The 23,174-nt window shown below is 42.8% G+C and overlaps 1 protein-coding gene across 5 annotated transcripts in view; it reads right to left on the bottom strand.

Annotated features, from left to right (window-relative positions):
* The window catches only part of LOC135300736 (fatty acyl-CoA reductase 1-like), a 118,747-nt gene extending 103,342 nt beyond the window's left edge, over positions 1-15,405 (bottom strand). Inside the window, exon 1 of one of the 5 annotated variants that reach the window (XM_064420493.1) lies at positions 15,328-15,405. In XM_064420493.1, the coding sequence (XP_064276563.1) occupies positions 15,328-15,368 (41 nt within the window). In that variant the 5' untranslated portion in view covers positions 15,369-15,405. Of the gene's footprint in view, positions 1-14,248; positions 14,354-14,450; positions 14,650-14,910; positions 15,064-15,327 lie in introns of those variants that run through there. The other 4 variants (XM_064420494.1, XM_064420496.1, XM_064420497.1 and 1 more) reach the window with 4 other exon arrangements.
* Positions 15,406-23,174: the final 7,769 nt, after the last annotated feature.

Raw genomic sequence — 23,174 nt, 5'->3', positions numbered from 1 at the left:
ACTGAAAAACTGTCCACATCCAAAAACAACTTACTGAAAATGTGAATTCTTAAAAATAAAATTATTTTGTTGAAATGAAAATTTGAGGCTTGGTAGGGGATGAATAGGAAAAGCAACTATTTATTTCATTTGACAGTAGTAGTCCATTGCTAAATACAGATATCATTTACTACATATAAGATCAATGGCAACTTTTGTAATTACAATCATGGCTTGGAGGGATAGAGGGAAATGTTGCTATAGCAATACCAACCACAAGAAGAAAATCCACATCTACTCAGAGCATCATTTCTACACTGCATTGTTTTTACAGCAAAACCCTTTAGCACAGAAGAGTGCAGTAAATCAAGAGTAACACCAATGTTTATCACATAGACACAGTCTGGGCAAGTATTCCACAGAAATATCCTGAATAAGGAAATGATGGCCACACATCAAGTAAGATTTTGTTCAGTTTAGAACTTTCATTCAGTATATGTCAATTGAAGTCAGAAGTTTAAATCCAGGCTTTCCTTAGCCAACTTCTCCGAAGTTGATTCAGAAAACAAAATATTTAGGGGCTGGCTAGGTGTTTTCCCCTTGTTCTCTACATAATCCCAAGAAGCCTAAATGAGATCTGATCCTTCTTAAAGTGGTTTGACTTAAGACTGCAGCGTTTCTTGGCTCAGGCAGTAAGTGAAAGAAATAAAACTGGTTTGGAACTGGAATCAGCCCTGAAATGAATACAGGCACGTTTGCATCCTCCTACCCCTGATGCAGCTGGCATCAGTGTTTATCTGAGAGTCTGATAAAACACGTTGTATGACCAACACACCATTGCAACTTTTTCCTGGCCAGCCTCAAGGGAGGGAATTCCCACCCACAGGCTTCTGGCAATGGGACTTGCCTGTTGGTTTGGGGAATCAGGACTTTGGGTGTTTCTTTCTAGCTTGTCAAATGTTGACCTCATTCTGTCTGTCTCCTACCCTGGATTACTGATAAAATCATGCTTCCAATTATCCTGGCTTTTAGCTGACTACTTTTTCACCTTTCCATGAGTTGCCCTCTTCAATTAAATCTTGCAGCAATCGCAATCAATCACAGTCAGATTTAAAGCAAGGATCAAACTCAATTGAAAACAATCATCAACACCAATCTGTGAAAACAGATCTATTATGATTCTGACAGCTGATTTTCTCACGTCTCTTTCTCTCTTACTTTTTACAAGTTTCAAAACCAGATTTCTATACATTTCTACGGTTTCTAGAACAGCTACAAAGAGAGAAGCAATGACTACAGTACACGTAATGCTCAATAAATAATTCAAATTAAATAATTCTGATTAAATACAAATTACCTGGCTTCCAATGGTCATGTGAACAGGGTGGTGTTTATTCCCAAGGCATGTCAAAAGAGCAGAAAATCTGAAAATGGCTAGGCAATATAAACCCCCATCTCACACACAGTTAAGGACGCCTAATACATGGATACATTTCAAGGTGACAGTAAGGAGGAAGTCTTTATAGAAGGACTTCCATTGTCCACCATTTCAGATTCACCCTCATGGACACAGGAATGTCACAGCTGTACAAAATTCTTCCTCTCCATTGCTCATCCCTGATGTCCTGGGCAGAATCACAGAAAAACACAAAAAAACCCTGCTGCAATTCTTTGCAGACCAGTAGTTCAATTCTCCGCTTGGAGAAGGACTCTCACCAGTACTAGATGAGGTCTGCCACAGCTTGGTCCAGCTGAGTCTCAAAAACACCCAAGGAAAGAGTCCACCACCTCTTTGGGTGGCATGTTAAAACTCTTGTGCTACTCAGTGATGAAAAATGTTTTCCTAATGACCAGTCTGAACTTCTCATAATAGCCAGCCTGAGCTGCAATTTGTGACCTTGTTCCTTGTTTTAACGATCTGCCACAAACAAGAGCTCATTTCCATAACCATCAGAATTTGTCTTCAAGACGCTACAGGCTTCTATAAGATGGCCTCATCTTTTGGGCAAACTAAAACAGCCCAAGGACCCTAATCTCTCCTCATTACTCATGGTTCCCATGGCTCAGAATCACCTTGGTAATCCTCTCTCCGTTTACTAAACATTGTGCTTTGCATTTGAGGAACCTTGGGACTGACTGAAGAATCAGAGCATGCAGCAATGCTGAGAAGGACAATTACTTCCCCAGATCTGCTGGCCATGGAGACCACCATGCTGTCTGCCTTATTTGCAATGAAAATGCTCCACTAACTCATTTCCAACTTGGCAGCAATCATCACATCCCATAGCTTTTCCTTAAATGTTCTCTTCAGCCAGCTGCCTCCCAGGCTACGTTGCTGCAAGGAGGTGATCTGCACAGGCACAGAACTTCATGTTTATTCTCACTGAACTTCAAAAGCTTTCTGTTAGTCAAATCCCAGGCTTCCTAAGACCCAGCTGAATTGCATTTCTACCACTTCACGCACTGAACTCTCTCTTGCCAATTCAATGTGATCAATAACTTTTCTCTTGGAAATGGTGTATTCCATACAATGAATGGGTGCATTCCATTCCACCATCTAATTAACAGAGAGCTGGCATCACTGGCCCAGTCCCTCACAGGCCACTTGTTATTTGTCTCCAGTGAGACACTGAGCCATGGAAGATTACACCTTGAACTCCAATATCCACGCAATTTTCAATTAATATAACAATCCATATATTCCTCAGTGAGACATGATAACAAAAACTGGAGTCAGAGAGTGACAGGATGGTTTGGGTTGGAAGGCCCTTAAAGACCAATCAGTTCCAACCCCTCTGCCATTGGCAGAGACACCTTCACTAGACCAGGTTGCTACAAGTTCCATCCCTGGATTGGGCATTCACAACTTCTCTGGATAACCTGTGGCAGTGACTCACCACCTTCACAGCAAAGAATTTACCCATCAATATGCCCACATCTACATATTCGGTCATTTATTCACAAAAGGCATACAGGTTCATCAAATACTTCTTGCCCCTGATACATTTGGGTGAATTATTCTTGATTATCTTCTCATTCTCCTCGCATTTGAAAACAAATTCCCTGGAAACATGATCTATAACATTTCTAGAGATTGCAGAAGGCTGACCAGCCCTGAACTACCCTTCTTTCTCTTCTTAAAAAGATGGGTGTAATAAATGAAGCCTTTCCCCAGTTTTCAGGAACCTCTCTGATGTATTTTCATGGCGAATTGCAACTGCGGAATTGCAATTGCATCACCTCCGTTTTTCAGCATCCTAGCATCAATTCCATCCAGCCTGATAGATCTGAACACAGTCAGCTTTTAAAAATAGCTTTGAGTAGTAAAATATTCTGTTTCCTGTGCTGCACTGCTTATTTAAGTTCTCCTAGGCAAGCTTTGCTTTTGTACAAAACTGTGTTTGGAACAAGAACGTACCATGACTCTTGCCTGGTGGGACAAATTGCAAGACAGGCCACCTGTTGCTCATGCACTCAATCCCACACTGCTTGGGCTCTGAGGACACAGCATTTATCCCCACCCCACCCTTATAAAATTGGAGAGGGCTCTGCCCTCAAGCTCCATCAGCAGCTATCTACCAAAAAGTGCTTCTCACAACTAGCCAGTGACATTAAAGAGAAGAGACCCTAAATACTCAGAGCACTAGCCTCAAAATACTGATTAAGGAAGAAGAACAGAGAGCCAAGAAATACCCACAGCACAAAGAAAACTTTCAACCCTTCCCTTAATAGTATCTCCAAAGTAACTGAAGGAATGAAGAAAAAGAGTAACTCACCTTTCTGACACATGATGTTAAACTTACTTAACAGGACTAAAATTACTAGATTCCACATGGATTCTGCTAGGATGTGGTTACTCCAGGGGAACAGTGGAGACCCAGTGAGACTCCCCTTCGCTGACGTTAAAGAATCTCACTGCTGCATTGACAGATCTGCCAGGCTGACTTCCTGAGCGCTCAGTGCAAGATTGCTACCTACCCTTTCCTCTGCCTTTACCAGGGACCTGCAATACGCTGCAGACTCATCACTACTTGTTTCTGAGTTGAGAACAGGAGGACCCAAATGCTGTCTAACAGCAGCATTTCCAGAGGTCTTCAGACAAAGCCCTCTGTGCAGATGACAATTCTCAGTACTCAGAACAAAAGATGGGAAGCTGTTTCCACCATATGCAGTTTTTGAATACTACTCCCTACTCCATGTGTTTAGACAACCCATACACTCTGCTACAGAATCCCAGGATGGCTCAGGCCGGAAGGGACCACAGTGGGTCACTGGTCCCACCTCCCTGCTCCAGCTGGGCCATCCCAGAGCACAGAGCATAGGACTGTGTCCAGAGGGGTGTGGAGTATCTCCAGTGAGGAGACTCCACACCTCTCTGGACAATCTGTTCCAGGCTCAGCCACTGCCCAGGGAAGAAGTTCTGCCTCCTGTCCAGGTGGAACCTCCTGGGATCAGTCCCTGCCCGTTCCTCTGGTGCCATCGCTGGGCCCCCGGAGCAGAGCCTGGGCCTGCTCGGAGCCCTCCCTGCAGACAGGGACACCCAGGGCTGAGAGCAAAAAACCCCCAAAAAACCAAAAAAAAACCCATGCATAAACAAAAGAGTTCTAGAGTTGTAGGTTTACAACTTATGAATAGGAGGACAACAAAAAGAGAAAACTGGTAACAGTGCACGCAGATCAGAATTTGCTCTTTAAATAATTAAGGTAAATTTCCATAATGTATGAAAAACATGGCATTTTAAAAAGCTACAGCAATGAAATATGACCTTTTCATCATGGAATTAATTATCTTTACTGTATTTTCCCAGCCTTAATCTTCCTGAACTTTCAAAACAATTATCAAATAGATGCAATACCTCTACTAGTGCAAGTGGAACTTTCTTGTTTGCTAAGATTTTTGCACAGCACTGTACAGAATAAAAACCCATCTACCTATGGGACACTCCAAGGAAAATCTGTACATGATTTAAAAGAAGCTGCTGCTAGCAATTATGAGCACTTTAGATAAAAAGCATCTCTGACAGGATATTTTGGGCACTATACTTTGCACAGAAAGGACATAAGGTTGCACATAGCAGGTAGGATTTTTGAAGACTAAAAGACAGAAAAGGAAGAAAAAATAAGTGCAAGGAAGAGCCCATTTTATTTTATAAATGAGTCAGCAGTACTGGGTGATATTTTTACAGAGCTGCATGGCGCAAATGCTGCCAACGCTACTCTAGAGTGATAATATAGACAACACACTGAAAATTGGATGTTTAGAGTAAAAATCCATATGAGGACTTGCATGCATTTCACAAAACCAAATCCTACTGTCTTAATTCCAACAATCAGATATAATAAATTCAGCTTACTCTTCTTACCCAAGAGACAAAGTACAAGTTTCCTGCTCTGTATCTACAAACGCTATGAGACCTACTTCTTGAATTCCACTTCTTATTTAAGGGCTCACCGTCACAATCACATTAGTCACACTCAGTGTAGGTGTACGTAGAAACCAAGAGAACTACTCTCTTTGAAAGCACACTGTAATTTAATGAAAGACTTACAGTATTGTAACTGTTTTCACATTTTGAACACATGAACCTCAGATGACAAATAAGTTCCTATGAAGGGCTCCAGATCACCTTACTTCATCTCCCAGAACAAGACTTACCTAGGCTGCCAGGGAAATTAAATGTTAGTGACAAGCAGAGAAGTTGGATTTTGATAAATGCAGATTATGCCACTTCAGAAGGCAAGAATATCCCCATCTTCAAGGATGCAGTCTATGGACAGCAATGGAATCTCTGGCATTGTGTATTATTTTTTCTTTTTTTCAACATGCTTATCTAATTTTTAATGTTAAATACCAACAGCTAGATGTGCCAACCTACAACCTTTAAGACTGGAAGTTTAAAATCATATTGAATGTCAAGAGCAAAGCAACCTGTCCTCCTGTGTACATCAGCATCCTGGGCTGGGGGAATTCTGGCCTTCCAGAAAAGGTGACAAATGTGTTCAGTATTAATGCAACTTCAGCCTGTCGATGATTCACCAGCAGAGGGGTGACTATTGAAATACAAATATTCATTACTTCAAAACCCTTGCTGCAGTAAATGTAGCACTGACAGGCAAAAGTTTCCAAAAGGAACCTAAGAATTAAGACACAAATGCCCTGTCCAAGTGGAATAGTATGAGCAGCTAATGCCTCTGTAGGCTGTGATTGACTTGCTGTCAGATCTCAGCTTAATTTTGCATATGTGGTTGGTTCAACAGTATTACTGTGTTGGCAGAGTCCAGAGATCTCATCTTTAAAATATGGGTAGGGTGTTATCACATCATCTTGGAAGCATACACTTCCACCTTCTCCTCGATCTGCTTGCTGAGAACTCTTTGTGGACAAGTTCATCAGCTGTAAGCAATGCCTTAGCAGTTCTTGAAAAATCTTGAGCCAGCCAAAGCAATAGGCTTTCCCCTTGGTGGAAAATTCAGTGCTCCCAATGGCAGAAACACAATCTCAGCTGTATATGGGCCAATACAAACATCCAATAGAAAAAAAAATGCTGGGCCAAAACACCCGAGGCCACATTTATGGAACATTCCAGTACCAGGAACCAATACTTCTCCATAAATCAGCTGATTTGGACCCTGTAGCAAACAGCAGAATGACAGATTTGACACAGGTGCCTGTAAAGCACTGATTTTAGTGTGAATACAGACAGCTTTAGACCATGGTGGAGATGAGTTCAATTCTACTCTTAGTCAAAGAAATTAATACACAACTAGCAGTCTGCCTGACGCTGCAGAGGAATGAGGGATCAGGAATAGGCCAAAACAAAGGTGAAGGGATACACCTCTGGCAGGAAATGAGGCTTTGTGGTCACAGCCTGAGCTCTCTCAGCTTCGTGAAGTGGCAGCAGAACTAGGTGAAGGAACAAACCAAAATGCCTGGGAAAGGACACAGAGATTAGGAAACGGGAAATGAAAAAAATACTGAGAAATGAATCAAGGATCCAGCATTTCCTATCAAATCACTGTGCTGCTTAGGGTACACTGAAACCTTAAATTCAAGTACAGCAGAAACCCACTGGCTGCTTTAAGGATGCACAGGCCAAGGCAGCAGCCACGGAACATAAATGTAAGAATAAAGAAAAATTAAAACCATAGCTAGACACTGTTATGGCAAATGTCACTGGTTATCTACAGAACCACAAAGCTTTTCCACTGAGCTGGCAGGTTTGAGTATCGAATCAAGGTGCAATATTTGATGGTTATTTTGTCACACACAACAGAGCATGGCATAAACACTCTGCCCCTGGGCTCCTGGCCTTCTCCCCTCTCTGCAAGTGTCATCAGCTTTATTTTAGATGCAAAGAAAGGCACGAAGAAATGCAGAGGGGGTCCCTGACATTCTGTTACATACTAGGAATGTATTGCTCTGGAGTGTCTAATGAAGATAGCAGCAATGAGGACTCAAAGGAGGTCACTGGTAGAAACCAGTGTCATTCAATGTCTGTAACATCTTGACCCGGGATTTCACTGCTTCCTGCAGCAGGGCTCCACAGGGAAGTAGAAGCAGAACCACATCAAAGCAATAATGTACATTACTGGAGAAAGGATCACAGGGGATATAAAGAGCTAGGCTGAGAAGTTCCAGCTGCCCTCACAGGAATAAAGAAGAATCTACTGCACACACTACATGGCTGTCAGAGCTCCAAGGCTGCACAAACAGATCTTTTATCACAAAAGCAAGCAGGTTGTTTCTTTGCAGTCTGCAGGATGGCAACTATAGCAGCAAGGATGCAGTTATACATGCTGAGGGTTAACTAAGGGTGTAATTCTGTCTGTCACATTCAATTTAGGAATGTGAATACATTTCATATGAGTTTGGGTGTCTTACTAATGGCCTGGGGAGCAATAGCCTTAGCCTCTTCAAAAATTTTTTGTCCAACAAAGGAGTTGAGTCCTTTACAGCAATGACATTTAATTCAATAGCCAAAGGCAATCTAGAAGCAGTCCTGGACTGTGATGTTCTCCTTGACTTAAAGCTACAAGCAATGAATAAGCTGATGTCAGTATATGCAATAGTTTTGCTAAGGGCTCCTTCTGTAACAAAATTTCACCCTCAAAATTGTCCTTAAAATTAGGTTTAAACAGAATCATGCCATGCATGTCAGACCAGCAGATAACAAAAATAAAAGAGCTCTGTGAGCGTGTACTACATCAGAAAGTGCTTTAGGTCAGGGAGGTAAGTCCTTTCATCTCCCCCCCCCCCACTCTACCTCACAACAGAGCACTTCTGAAACTCCTCTATTATATACCCACAGCTCAAGCATGGGACTGGATCAGAAACCTATTCATTTCTGTCCTTACAGAGAAAGATTTTTAAAACTAATGCCCAACAAGACCATGTTAGCCAATAAGCAGAGACAGGTGGTAAAAGCAGATGGTTTTGAAAAGATTTGCAGCAATCCCTGGCTCCACCATCCCAGAAGCTCCACAGGGTACTGGCAAAAGAAGTGGTTCCTTTCCTTTTTTTTCCATTCCTTACTCCAGAAAACCAGCAGCTGATCTTGTCGTTGCCACAAAGGCAGGAAAGGACAGGCAAAACCCACTCATGTTTTCATCCCACCTCCAAACTGCTTCTGCCTCTCTGCAGAAGCCCAGCTGAACACAAGCCACTGCTCTAGGCTGAGCAGCCGGGTGCCCACCTGACAAGAGACACGAACCCCTCCCCGTGTTTTCTGGTCCCAGCCAGGATCAGAGTGGGCAGAGCTCCCAGGTTTGGCAGTCACCCAGCACAGACCACGACCACTTTGCTTCTGACCACAGTAGAGGTTGGTACCTAAGAGAGCATCACAGCACACTCCAGGGCTGAACCCTGGCACACACCCCTGCCTGCAGGCCAGAGCCCTGCTCAAAGCACCAGCACCTGCTTCTGAAGGCCCTAGTGATGAAGGAGACACCTCAGATGCTGCAACCCCACACAGCCAGACTTTGACAAATGGTGAATGAGTTCAATGACTTCACATCACAGAACAACACAGCAATGGGAGCAAAGCTATTCGCATTATACCTCAAAACAGAAAAAGCGGGCAAAATCCCATTATTTCATGTATAAATAACAGCAGTGACAGAAAAATATATTTCCAATGAGTGTCATGTATTTGGCCAAAGCAATGTTGATTGCTACAGAGGCCACCTTCTCTAAGTTACTGCTACTTTTGTTCAGGGAACAAGGACACACTAAAGACGAAGAGACAGCACAAGTGTCATGCTGTCATTTTGGTCACAGCACCAGCTCCAGTCAGCTGTAACTCTTCTCTGAGCTATCACTGCTAAACACCTTATCACACCTAAAATGATGACTCAGACCATTTCTTATTCTGGCAATGAATCCTTACATGGTGCCACCTCTGGCTGCTATCAAAACCGCCTGTAACCATCTCAGCCATTAACTCCACACTACACCCATTCCAAAGAACCTTTCAGAACACTGCTCTGCTCTGTTAATACCCACATATTTGGTGAGTAAATTAAGAATCTCTCTTTCAGCATTTACTGAGTGTGTAGCATAGTAAGTAAGCGTAGCGTAGGAACTACACTCGTGAAAGGCCTGTACTTTTCCTACACAGCATCTCCATTTTTCAGATTTTCCTCAGAAAAGGGGAGGGATTGGCTCAATATCAACATAAGATTTAGTCTTGCTTTACATTTCTTAAAACAATACAACTGCATTGCTTTGCAAGAACCTTTTTCTTGTTTATCTATCCCACTGTTTACAAAATTGCAGTCAATTAACATTTCCATAATTTCACCCACATTGTCAAGATAGTTTCTGAAGGAATATTCTAGAGAAGGCTGTAACACAATAGTGTAATTATATTCAGCAGCCCCCAAACAAGAAAAGGCATTTTTGAAACATCTACACCAAAATAAATCCCCCTTCTTCACATTAAATCAGGGAATCTTTATTTCCTTCAAACAATTAGGTTTATGGCTTCTTTCAGGAAGGTAAAACAGAAAACAAACAAATAAACAAACCAAAAAAAGAAGCTGTCAGTCCAGCCAGTCCCAATTTTATCTAGCACTGCAAACCAGTACTGAAAACTGAGTCTGCTACAAAGGTAAACACAAGCCACTCAAAACTGGAATCAAAGCCTTGTATTTGTTTATAGAGAACACTCCATGGCAAAATTGCTTCTCACCTTTGGACGCAATAAAACGTGGATCTGGGCTTGGACAAAGGCACGGCCAAAAGATGGTTTAGAAATTATATTGTAAGCATCCCGGTTTGTGACCAGTCCTGCCATTCTTGAATGCATTAATCAGTCATCAAGTTTTATATTTTTTGGATACTGGTATAGAGGATTAAAAATTAATTGAAGTATGACAAAAACCTATTATAACCATATTTTATACGCACAGCTGCACCACAATTACACTGTGGAAGGAGAAAAATTAATTGGGAAGGAGAAAACTTTGGAGTCAAACACAACAGCGTATTTTTGAGGCACGAGATACCTATTTCTGTGAGCATGAGTGAAAGAACAGAGCCCCATGCAATTTCCAGCCACCTGAAATTCCCTAAGCAGGGATACACACAAGGAGAAACAGATTCAAACAACTCCTGCAAAACACAGCTAATAAAAGCTTAGAACAGAACACAATTATAACTGAATTACAGGTATTTTTGCCAAACCTGCAATATGCCTCATGCTTCAACAACAAATATAGTCAAAGATTTGAGGGAGAAAAGGTTCCCAGTTTTTAGTAATTATCAACAGAACATTAATTGCATACCTACTATTATTATTTCACTATGTGAAGATCTAGTTTGCTGTAATTTTAATGCTGCACGTCACTCAAAGACAGCTAAAGAAAGCCTTAAAGCACTATGAAAATAAGATTTTTTAAAGAAATACTGAAATCTCCAGACAAAACGTCTGCCTCAGATGGTCTTAAAAATGGGAAACACAGGCTTACCATTCAAAACCTGAATGGAAAAAGAACTGTAATAAAAGAAAAAGCATCTGCTGTAGTCTTATCTTGAAAGATATAAAGTTTCCTCTTTGACTCAGTTCATCAGACCCTTGAAGGGTCTACACAAGTGACTGGAGACAGGCAGGCACCTCTCCTCCCTCTCCAAACTGGCCAGAGAGGAGCCAAATTGAACCGGGAGGCCGCGCAGAAGCATCAGCACAGCAGCAAGCGAGCCGAGGCTGAACATCCCGTGCTGCGAGCAGGGGCAGCGCGCTCTGCGCCGATCCCTCGCCGTGTTTTAGCCAGGCGTTGAGTCACACGCAGGAATTCATCCAACCCAAAACCAGGCCAAGAGCAACAAGAGCAGATTTGCATTTGGCCAGGAGTAACAGTCCCATCCCAAGCAGGAGGTCGGGAATGCGTAGCCAGAGGTGAGGCAGGCAGGCAGACCCCCGGTTTTGGGGAGCAAGGTTTGGGGAGAGCCAGCGCAGCCCCACACCAGCACAGGTGGAGAGCTCCCAAACGAGGACTGCCTTTGTGAAATAGCTGCCTGAGCCAGGGAAGTCAACATCCTTTGTATTATCCTTATTTCCAGACACATATGGTGAGGCCTGACTCTTTCCATGACCCACTCTGAATAATTTAGATAATTTTAATCTCGCTGGATAATATTCAAACTTCCATTTCTTAAGCCTGCTTAAGACTCAGGACCCTTAGGGAAACAATGCTATAATTTTTCATAGTGATAATATGAAATAATGCATTATTATAGGACAATGCTAATATTATCCCCTGCAGCTGTTATTCCCAATATTTTCTTCCAAACGCAGCAAAACCAAAAACCATAGTAAGATAAGTAGCAGTCCCCAAATGAGTCAGGTACTCATCAATAGTTTTCTCCACCCCACTGAGTTGCTCACGGGATCTGTCCCTTCTATAGGTCAAAGTAACTCGCTATTGGGGAAAATCCTGGCAAAATCTTCAAAACTAGGAGCTTTTCATGTAAAATGTATGGGGGGGAAGGTTTTTTTCCAATGACAGTCTAATTCTGCAGGCTGCTCTTCAGGAGCAAGGATCTACACTCCACCACAGGACTCAGAATCATCAGTATTCAGAAGATTTCTGAAGTCAATGACCACTTGTTTGTGTTCTCCACACACCATGCAGCCAAATGACAGCTTCTGTGCCTTTGGTCAAACTGCCAACAGTCCCTGACACAATCCTTCTGCCCTGTCATCATCCATGGTCCTCTCCCTGCCAGCACTCCCACACCTTCCCAAGTCACCCACCTCCCCAAGATTCAGGTTTGTCAGATCTGAACTGACTTTGGGGAAGGTACAAGAAGCATATCAGTCAAAGCTGCTTCCTGTAACAGAGCCACAAACTTTGTGCCTCTGTTAACAGGCCATTTCCTACTACTTTCCTAGTAGTTGATCTCTTGATATTTTTTTTTCCCAGCTGACATGCTTTGGGTCCTATTTACTCAGCCTTTTCTCACATGGTCTTCAAGATGTTTTAAAACTACATTTCCCCACCACTAATTTAAACAAGCCTTGACAAGAATTAAACTTGAATCCTGAGTTGGAAGAGCTGAAGAATTTGCAGCTTTGCTACAATATCAGATCCATCCTCAAACATACTCTAAATATAGTAGAAGGTTGGCCTCAATCTGCTATTCCTTCATGTTTAATTCACATACCTTTGAGTGAATGCATCCCCACCCCCCTCAATTTTCTCATCCCCAGTTCTCATCACCCATGTACTGAAATTTATGGTGACTTTAACTTACACAAACACCCCAAAACACAAAGGAAGTGTTTTAAAACACTGTAGTTATGCAGAAACAAGTTGTTAGAACAACACAATAGATCTAGAGGTTAAAGCACTACACTGCAGCAGGGATTTTACAACTTCACTAAAGCAACTATGAATTTCTAAACTATGTACTTCCTTCAAACAGAAAACGAGTCCCTAACTCAGTAATGAACAGAACTTGGACTTTTCTAGTCAAGAACATTACCACTAAGCAAGAAACTATGATAATTTTGATACAGCAGTGCAAATCAAAATAAACTCCAGTAGCAAATCTCTGTGCCACCAGCTTCTTAGTAAGTGGGGATGAAGGTTCCCAGAATGCCAGCATGCACAGAAAGTTACACTCGAAATGAACAAGCCAAAACAATGTGAGCTTTTGGTACTGAAGTTTCTGAAAGGCCTTGCACTTTGCTGTGTTTCTAGGATCATCTAATAGTTCAACTATACATGTGTTATAATATAAATTCAAGTGAACCAGGAGTAGATATGGATTTTGGAACATATTTTTCTAGCCTAAAAATGACCTTCAGAGATAGCAAATTCTCAGTCTAAATAAAGATGCAAAACTAGCTTTTTCACTGAATTTATAGTGCAATATTTCTGGGTGAACTTCCATTCAGTTTTACTGCTTCACCCCCACAAGATAATGGTCTGTCATTAGTTATTTGTTTCTCTAGCTATGCCCTTAAAAGGCTCCAAGGCAAACACGAAAAAACAAATTGTTCTGAGTAACATTACTGTAAAGGCCTGTATAAGACAAGACAAGGTCACATGTCTCTGGTTTCCAGAGAACCGAGGATATCCTCATAGGATCCTATACCAAAATTTGTGTTTGTGGTGCCCTGCGGGTGGGGGGTAGCAGGGATAGCCAGTCATTTCCCAATCAAGAGACGGAAAACATCATCAAGGCTCTGAGTAAGGCTCTTTGCTCACATGATTAAAATTCTATCGCTATATGTGGTGTTACCACACTTCTATTAAAAAAAACCAAAAACAACGTAGGGGCCTAACAGCAGGAGAAAAAAAAAACAAAAGGCAATCCTCCCACAGAATTAGATTAGATCTTCCTTTATTTTGAACTGTATGGCACTGACGATTTACCCCCACCCGCAGCGGCGAGGCAGGGCGGGAGCCGCTCGCCACATCCTCTCCTCATCCACAGGGTCGCACGCGGCGTCAACTCACCCAAGGAGGAGCCGCAGCACCAGCGGGGCCGGGGCCGCCGCTGCCCCCGCAGCACCGCCCGGTGCCAGGGGCTCGAGCCGGCCGCTGCCGGCTCCCGGCCGCTCCCGGTACCTGCCCGGCACGACCCCGCCGGCCCCGGGCAGCCGCCGCAGCCGGCCCGGCCCCGCCGCCTCCCGGGCATCCTCCCGCTCCAGCGTCGCCTCCTCCTCTCCCTCGCCCCCACACCATCTTCTACGTTCTTGGGTGTTTTGGGGATTTTTTTTTTTTCCTTTTCTTCCCTCCGCCGTGCGCCAGCGGGTTGTTACCTTTAACTGCCGCTTTTCCGACCAATTCCTGTTTCCAAATCGCTGCCCCCCACCTTCCCCAGCACGCAAGCAACTCCCGGCAAAGAAGAGGCGGAGGAAAAGAGGAAAAGCAAGCAAGCACCCCCCCACCCCCCACCCCCCCCCAAAACAAAAAAGCAAAACCAAATAAAAACCACGCAAAAAAACCCCAAACAAAACCTACCCAAATAAAATGAACAAACCTATCGTGGCGCTCCGGGTGTGACAGTGTGTATCCGGCCGGGGGAGGGAGGCGGGCAGCAGCAGCGCCTGCCTCGCCGCTCCGAGCCGGACCGGGGGAGGATGCGCACCCGCCCGGGGTGCGGACTGGGGCCGGCTGGCTCGGCGCCGCGGGCTCTGCAGCAGAAGCCGCCAGGGCGGGAGAGCGGCCCCCCCGCGGCAGCGCTCGGCCCCGCGTGTGCCCGGGAACCCCCGCCTCAGGCCGCCCCTTCCCCCGCGGCCGCCGCCGGCGTCGCCCCTCAGCTGTGGGGCACGGAGCGCTCGGCGGCACGGCCGCTCCCCGCCCTGGCCGTGCCGCAGGGGTGCGGGCACGCCGCGCCAGCCCTGCAGGAACCAGCAAGGCAGGCGAGAAAAGGCTCCCTCTCTCCCTTCCTTTCTCCCTCCCGGAGGGCTCCCCTCCTTACCGTGCTGCCGGGGCTCCTCCACCGCCTCCGGGCTCGCTGGGGCCGGAGCGAGTGGCGGCGGCGGCGGCTTCTCCTCAGCGCCTCCCCGAGCCCCTTCCCCACCCTCGTCCTCCTCCGCTCCGCCTGCGCCGGCGTGAGCCGGCGGCCGGGAATGCGGGAAGCGCGGTCGGGCTGCGCTGGAGCCCCGCAGGCATTCAGGGGAGGGCGGGGGAGCCCCGAGAGCTCCTAAATCCACGGTGAAGGGGCAGGGAGAGTGGCCCCTCGGGTGTCCAAGGTTATTACACCTCCTTAGTCTCTTCAGCTTACAATGGTCAGAAGAATGTTGTGCACAGAAACAGAGTTATAAAATAGGCATATTAAGTTAATTACGCAAATTGTCTTATAAGCGTTAGGGAAAAAGCGAGATTTGCAGCGTACCTACTCGGCCTGGAATACCTGCTTTCAACACCAATATTCATTTTCTGTCTTCGGCAATAGAAGATACACCCTCAGATCTTTTCAACTCAGCATCAGAATCTGCAAGATGTGCGTGACGTTTTTATAGCCTCTTCTTACACTTGCAGCATGTATGAGCATTAATTAATTTTACGAGGTTGTGTTCATTTCATTATTGCCTTCCATTTATTAGTACAGGGAAAAAGCTAGGCCAGGAGAGATTGGGTAAGCTGCTCACTGATGAGTGAATCGGTATGAGAGCTATCAGCAGAACACCCCACACAAAAGGATTAAGGACTGCACCCACAGCTGCAGCTCCCCCACCTCTAGCTCCTTGCTTGGGGAGCGTCTAGGCTACAGGTGCCTGCCACTTCCACACGAGACCTCCCAGTACCTGTTGACACATCTGGGCATGATCTACAGCTAGGTGGAATCTCCAAAGCCTCGTTTACCTCATTCTGCCCGGTGTCCTTCCAGTATATGTGCCAATCGCCTTCATGTGTCACAGGATATAGGGCCCTAAGACCCAGGTGGACCACAAAAATCCAACCAGGACACAAGGTCTGTGTCACCTGCTCTCTACGTTATACCTGTGGATTGGAGTAGGGTCATACAGAGCTAAGCAGGTGATTCATCCCACAGAAATGGGTGGGATGTAGAGAACTTTGCCTTCATAATTCACACAGATGGAAGAAAAGCTTCTGCCTTCTCCAATACCCAGGCGCTGTCACAAAGGTTTGGAGCACTCAACAGGAGAGTGGAAGCTCTCTTTCAATTTAATTTTTGCATTTACAGGGAAAAACAACCTACAGCTTCTTTTACAGTTGGACTTGGTGATCTTAAGGGTCTTTTCCAACCTCAGTGATTCTGTGATTCCAGCAAAGGAGTTTCAGATTTCATTCACTGGAAGTGTAGCAGGAGGAAAGAAACCATAAGGAAAGTGGTTCTACTGAGGAGGTCCCAAATGTCTGCAGAAAGTGACTGATGGTTACTGGGATGTTTCCGAGTAAAGAGAGGCATGTTTGTTAACATAAACATCTGTTTTGACAGACTGGCCACGCCTCTGTCAAGACTGAAAAGGCCATACCTGAACTGACGGTAACTGACACCAAAATAAGGAACAAGTGGACAAAGATGTGATTTAAAAGAATAGACAGTGAGGGATGACTTTGTTCAAGGACCATGATCTTGCACTTTGAAAACTACCCAGAAGGAAAGTTTTTGGGAAGCCCAGAATGAGACAGAACTATTTTAGTATTATCTTTCAGGACACCTAATAGAGTGCTTGATAAGCATCAGTTCCTTCAGAAACTCTTCCAAGGAGACATACAAATCTGCAAACTTAGTGAAATTCCTTCATGAAATTTCCAAAAACCAGAAGAACAGTTCCCAGCCAAGAACCAATTAGGACATTAAATTGCTCGTATGTCAGAGTCGGTTCATGACAGCTTCCCAGAAATCTCTAGAAAAAAAATGCTGCAAGCATAATTTGATTGAGGAAATGAAGAAATAACAGGGAATTGCACCAACCTGAGAAGGCTGCCCTTTGAACCCAGGAAATGGAGGTAGCAGTGAAACTCTCAAATGTGTCAAGGGCTGGGGAGAATGTGGAGGCTTCAGCTCGAGAAACAATAATAATCTGTCTGAAGTCTTGTGGGAGGCTGTAGGAAAAAAGTGTTACAGGCTTTTTTAGAATGAGATGGGCAAGGATGAACTGTATGAGAAGAGCACGGAGTCAAAACATCTGCAGTTTCCTCTAAAGAGAACTGCAAGTAGTTTCATACACTGGGAAATATGCTACAGGTCCTCAAAACTCACTCTGGAGCATCTATTTTTTCCTTTCTTTTTTTAAAATTTCATTTAATTAAAAGATAAGCTTTCCTTACCTCCTTCCCAAATGTCAGTTTTTCTCTGAATTCTTGCCAATGCAAGCAATTCAGTCTTGGTGAGGCACTCACTCTGAGGAAAGCAATCATTTATCCATTATGCATCCAGAGGGGAAAAGAAATATAACAGAAAACATGCAAAAGTAATTAACCTTGACTTTTCCCCCAGAAATTTATACCTGTATCTTTACAAAGTAGCATCTTGACCTATGAGATTTCTGTTTCTTTGAGGCTGACAAAAAAAAAGTCAAATACAATAACTATTAAGTTTCTTCTATGGAGAAAATAATTTAAATTATTTTTACCTACCACTTACTCCTACTTATGGCTGCTCAGCTTCAACAATCTGAGTGGTTGAATTGAAATCTTTTCTACATAATGCTTGTTTAGCAACAAAATGTTAAAGGGACACCTGTTATCTCTATGGCTCCCAACACCTACTTCTTGTATTTCTCATTTAGCAAGTCACCTTGTCCTCTAACCTTTTCTCCAATGTGATTGTTCCTTTGGATTTGGAAAGGGTATATCTTCTGCAGTTTTTACACACCCCAGACTAAATGATTCCATGATTTTATAATACAGACCAAGTGAAAGAAACCGAAACATAATGGAAGATGTTGATGATTTTTGAATCATCTATTAGACAAATACTAAAATTCTGATTAATGGAGTAACATGTCTTGAAGAGTCATAAAAGAGTCAAACTCTGAACAGAATATTAATTGCCACATATTGCAAACATGTTTTAAAAATAATTTTGCTACTGGTAAATATTTCTTTCTTTTTTCTTGTGAGAGGGAGGGAATTAATTAAGTAGTGTTGCATTTATTTTCTTAATACAAGGAATTTACATTTCACAGTTTTACTTTTTTTCCAATGATGTGTTAGCCTTCAGCCAAGGTACAGGTGAAGATTAGGGACTCTGAGAAGAAAATTTAAAAATTAAGCCTACAATTAATACAATTAATATTTAAAAGTAAGCAAGTGTTATTAACAGATCTTTTCATCTGTTCAAGTTGTGTCAAACCTGGTGTTTATGAAGGAAAATCATAGCTATGTATGGAAAGCTGCCAAAGAGACTTTGGACAGGTTGATTTCTTCAATAACAGTAATTTAACCCACTTATAGCTTCTTCACGTTAACCTAATACCTGAGAAGAATGAGAAGGTGGCAAGTTGTTGAGTGCACATTAAAAAAAACAAAACAAAACAAAACAAAACAAAACTAGTGCTGATTTTTTTTAAAAAAGGATCCTAGTAGTGTACGTGTGCACAGAAGGGGTTGGGCTCTGCTCCCAGGGAACAAGGGACAGGCAAGAGGAAACAGCCTGAAGTTGCACCAGGGGAGGTTTAGATTGGATAACAGGGAAAATTTCCTCACTGAAATGGTTCTCGAGCATTGGCACAGGATGCTCAAGGCTGTGGTGGAGTCACCATCCCTGGAAGCGTTTAAAAAAATGTAGATGTGGCACTTGAGGACGTGCATTAGTAGTGGGTTAAGGGTTGGACTTGATGATCTTTACAGGTCCTTTCCAACCAAAACAATTCCATAATTCTGTGATTTGAAAATTGTTGCCGCTTTTCACTGATTAAGTAGCAGCACTGAGTACAGAGTAACCAGCAGTGGAATGTCACAGTGCTGTAAATAATTAGTTAAATATCTTATGTTTTCAGGTCAAATTATGCCTAAACAAGTAACAGTCTGTGCATGTCTAAAGTGCCTCACATCTCAAAATGCCAAGCCACTTTGCATTAAGTGATTGATGCCAGACACAAATAGTCTCCTTGTCACACAAGCCTTAATCTTGCCTTTTTTAACCATATACCTTACAATGCTTGTGCTGTAATCTTTCAACTTTTTAATGGGAATCGAAAGGTAGATTGGTTATTTCCTGACTGGCTGATCTCTAAACCTGTAAATCTACACCTGTGAGCAGTTTTCTGCTATGGCAATTTTTTTATTCTTTTGATCTGCATCCAGAACAGTTCAATTTGGAAACCAGGGCAGAAATGTGAGCTGACAACATCCCAGTATTTCCTGTGTTTAAGAAATGAAACTTGAGCTTCCAAAACTGTCGCAGTGTCCCCACACGGCAGCTGCTGTGCCCCTCCCTGCTAGCCCTGACACTGGCGACTGCAGGGGACACTCCTGTGCTTGGGAATGCAGAAGAGGGGCTGAGGGTTATGAGCCCTTTCCTTGCGAGTACACACTGATGATGGTGAAGGAAGGGAGCGGACGCTCCAGAGGGTGCTTAATCCAAGGCTTCATTGAAAAACATGAAAGGCACCCAGTCTCACGGGGTACAACTCCAGAGAGACCCCGAGGTTTTAGGAACAACATCTTAAATGCAGGGGGAGTGACTAAGGAGTGGCTTGGCTGTCCACCAGTAAGGGAACAAGGGTGAGGAACGGCAAGATACCTGACAATTAAGGCAGGATTCTAAAAGGTTAATGGGAGGGGCTCGTGGCCCTGGTCCAACCACTCCACGCCTCTCCCAGAAGCTTCTAGAGAAAAAGGATGGAGGGCTGGGTAACAGGCAAGGTGCCTGGGAGGAGGCTTATGGACAAACAGGGAATTTTCTGGTGCAATGGGAGGATCGGGGGTAGGATTGACATTTAGGGAAAGGGAGATAACTTAGGCACAACCACATATGGGGGAAACTGAGAACAAACCAAATAACACAACCCAACACAAAACCTTAGAGAAGTCAGGGCAAAACCCAGTTCTGGGGTATGCATTTAGAAGCTTTTTTCCATTTTTATTGGATTTTCTCATCCTGGAATACAATTAGAGAAATAGTACAATGAGAGAATACCAAGTAGTATTTTGCAGAAAGTCAGAAATGCACACTACATTTTCTGAAGGCACACGACTTTTTTATATGAGATCATGCTATCCATTATTCCCTACTGATGTCTGGTCTATGATATTCCAGATACTCCTCAAGAATACTAGAGAAAATACAGACACCTTGCCAACTTCTCTAAAGAAAGCACAAACCCAGTTTATTAATAAAATTACTACAGAATATTGTATCATCATAATAATCAGCTACAATATTCAGGTTGTTATTTCTACAGCTCATTTGGTAGTATTAACTTTTTACAAGTGCAGATGTTTTGCCTTTTTTGCAGCTGGATAGCACAGGCTCTTCCTTTACTGTCAGTTCCTTACTGACATTTCTTCCTGATACATTCCTTGCTATAAACCGTCTTTGCATGAGTGGGGAGTTTCAGCATTTCAACAAGAGATTCACAGTGTGGCAGAGTCTTAGTAGACTGTTAGAAGCAGACTTAAACACCAAACAGCTGGTAAATATCATTAATTAATTGTTAAATTTTGGGCTCTAAAACACTTTAAAAATTCCAGAACAAATGACTGTGCAATGATGTACTGTACAGGAGTTCACCTATCCCCGGCCACTGCCCACCTTCTAGAAGCACAGGCTTTGTGACCTCAGCAAGCTCTGAAAGATTTTTTTCTGAGTTTTTTTACATCTTATGCAATGTAAGAAAAGACTGAAGTGAAATTGAGGCAGCAACAATGAGAGAACAAGAGAGTCAAGGGAAAAAACAACAACATGGAAAATAACCTCAAGCTATAATATTGTAAAGTCAGAAGTCAACTCCGCAAGAATTAGGATGATCCTGTACAGGGCAATACTTTCCCTGTATTTGATTGTCAGCTGCACAGCAAGCAGGCCCAGCATCTATGTGCATGGGGCTGGTAGGCTTTTAGGAAGGGCAGGACCTGGGGATAGCCTTCTCAAGAAGATTTATAGAATTCCTTTGCCTCTGGAGACCTCTGTTCCAGTATTTGCCCAATCTAATTCGTCAGGAAGAAAGACGGGAACATGTTTGAGCAGATCGCCATCCTTCTGTTAAAAAGTATTCTAAATGAGTGAAAAGATGTATTTTATGCAAGCTGCACTTCCCAACATCCTCAGGGTGTGTGGAGAACTTAACAAAATAAAACCCTTACCAATTGCTTTGTAATAGTAAATTATTCAACCTAAGGAATCAAATTTTCAGGCAGCCTAAATTGCCTTGATGAGCTTCCTTCAAGCGTTGTTTCCACTGAAGGAAGATATTCAGATCACAGTAAACACAGCTGAACTAAGATAGCCATAGTTTAACGAAAAGGAACCTTAAATTACTAATTATGCAGGAGAGCAGAAATGTGTTGTCAGAAAATATCAGGATCAAAGGTTTTTCAGTTTTCATTTTTTCAGAATTAAAAAGAACCCTCAGCTATTTTAGCTATTCCTCTTTCAAAGGGCTCTGATTGTGAACTTGCAAAAATAAAACAGGAAGACACCACATGCAACTGAGACAAAGATCAGAGAGCTCAAATACCTGTGGTAATCTGGGCAGTTGGACTAAGATGTTGAAAGATGACTGGATGGTTTTATTTTGTTCTTTCAACTACCATGGAACAGCAACACTGTGAAAAAAGAATATATGTGTAAAACATTTAAACACAGACATGATCTTCTGAGAACAAAGAGATAATAGCTAGATATTAATATTTATTTCTCACATGTGACCCAGGATCTATTTTCTTTTGTTCTGGTAGGAATGTTTTTATAATAACAACAAATCGTTATTTTGCTTCAGAAAATCTCACTGATAGCTGACAGTGATAGTCCATTTCAAACAGGCTGCTTCATTCTCTTCTGTGCTGCTGTATTTAGTTACTACAGCATGGCATGACCTGGGGTAGCCAATACTGCTTTTATAAACAATAACAATTTATTGAAGTATGAGATAATGTTATTCATTTCCATCTCAGGCCACCATGTGGAGACATAAAGTAATAGAGCACTGAGCCCAAAATACCTCATAAGGTTGTGTGTGTGTGTATTTTCAGCAATTCCATTGTCTACTAAATCCTTCCACCTCTTCAGCCTCCAGTGATGTGATCAGATCAGTGATGAGCTTTGTTGCTCAAGCCATGGTTTTGACTACCCTGTGTTGAAATATTCTGCCAACAGAAGCTGATGGGATGGCACATCCAGTCCAACCTTGTGGGCAGTGCAGCAAGGTACTTCCATAAAGCCATTTTCATAATGCAAATGCATCAACCTCCTCTATGCATAAGTAGTCTCTTAGCAAGTGCTTTTTGGGCAGTCAGGATGTTTGACTCTTCCACTGGAAACACCTTCGCTGAATAATTGTGGTGATTGTCAGGCTCTACCATTTTGACTCTGCAAGCATAGCTCTCAGAAGCTTTCTGAGTAGGTAAATCTGGATTAAGTTTTAGCTCTTAAAAATGTTTAAAAAATCCAAGAAAAATAAACCAAAAAAGAACTCCAAAATGCTTGTGTGATTTTGTGATTGGTCACTGAGAATGCTAATTTTTCTCACATGAAAAGTTATTTGTTTGTGTGAAAAAGAAAGAAAGCTTGAGAGAATGGTAAATGCTTTTCTATCATTATAAAGAAGGGCAGAGAGAGGAAATTAACTTTGAGAAATTACAAATAACAAGTATAGAAAGCAATGAAACTAACAAAGCCATAATCTTCTTCTTATTTCACTACTTGTGGTTAAAAAAGTTATAAAGCAAAATTATATTTTAAATTAAACTTTAAGATTTATTGTTGTTTATTGCTCTTTTTGAGTTTAGAACTCCTTATATAATGTGTTCTAGACAGCAGAGGCAATTTCAGCAATCTGGGCTTTTTGAAGGATTACTTTTCCTGCTTCTGAATTAACTCGAGTAAAAAGATCAGATTTCATAGCAAAGATGAATACACATCCAAATTTTGGGAGGGGAGACAGTTCTGGAGCTGAATTATTCCATCATGTCCAGGAGGATGCTTGGAGGAAAAAAAAATCACCAAAACCTCCAGGAAACACTGTTTGTGTGGAGTAGGAAAGGCAAAGACTTAGTTTAATTAAAAGATTTAATGGGGGGAGAGGTTGAAGAGACCCACAGAAGATG

Source organism: Passer domesticus, chromosome 5, assembly GCF_036417665.1.
Source record: "Passer domesticus isolate bPasDom1 chromosome 5, bPasDom1.hap1, whole genome shotgun sequence".
Lineage (NCBI taxonomy): Eukaryota > Metazoa > Chordata > Aves > Passeriformes > Passeridae > Passer > Passer domesticus.
This window is presented reverse-complemented; position numbering and strand designations above follow the sequence as displayed.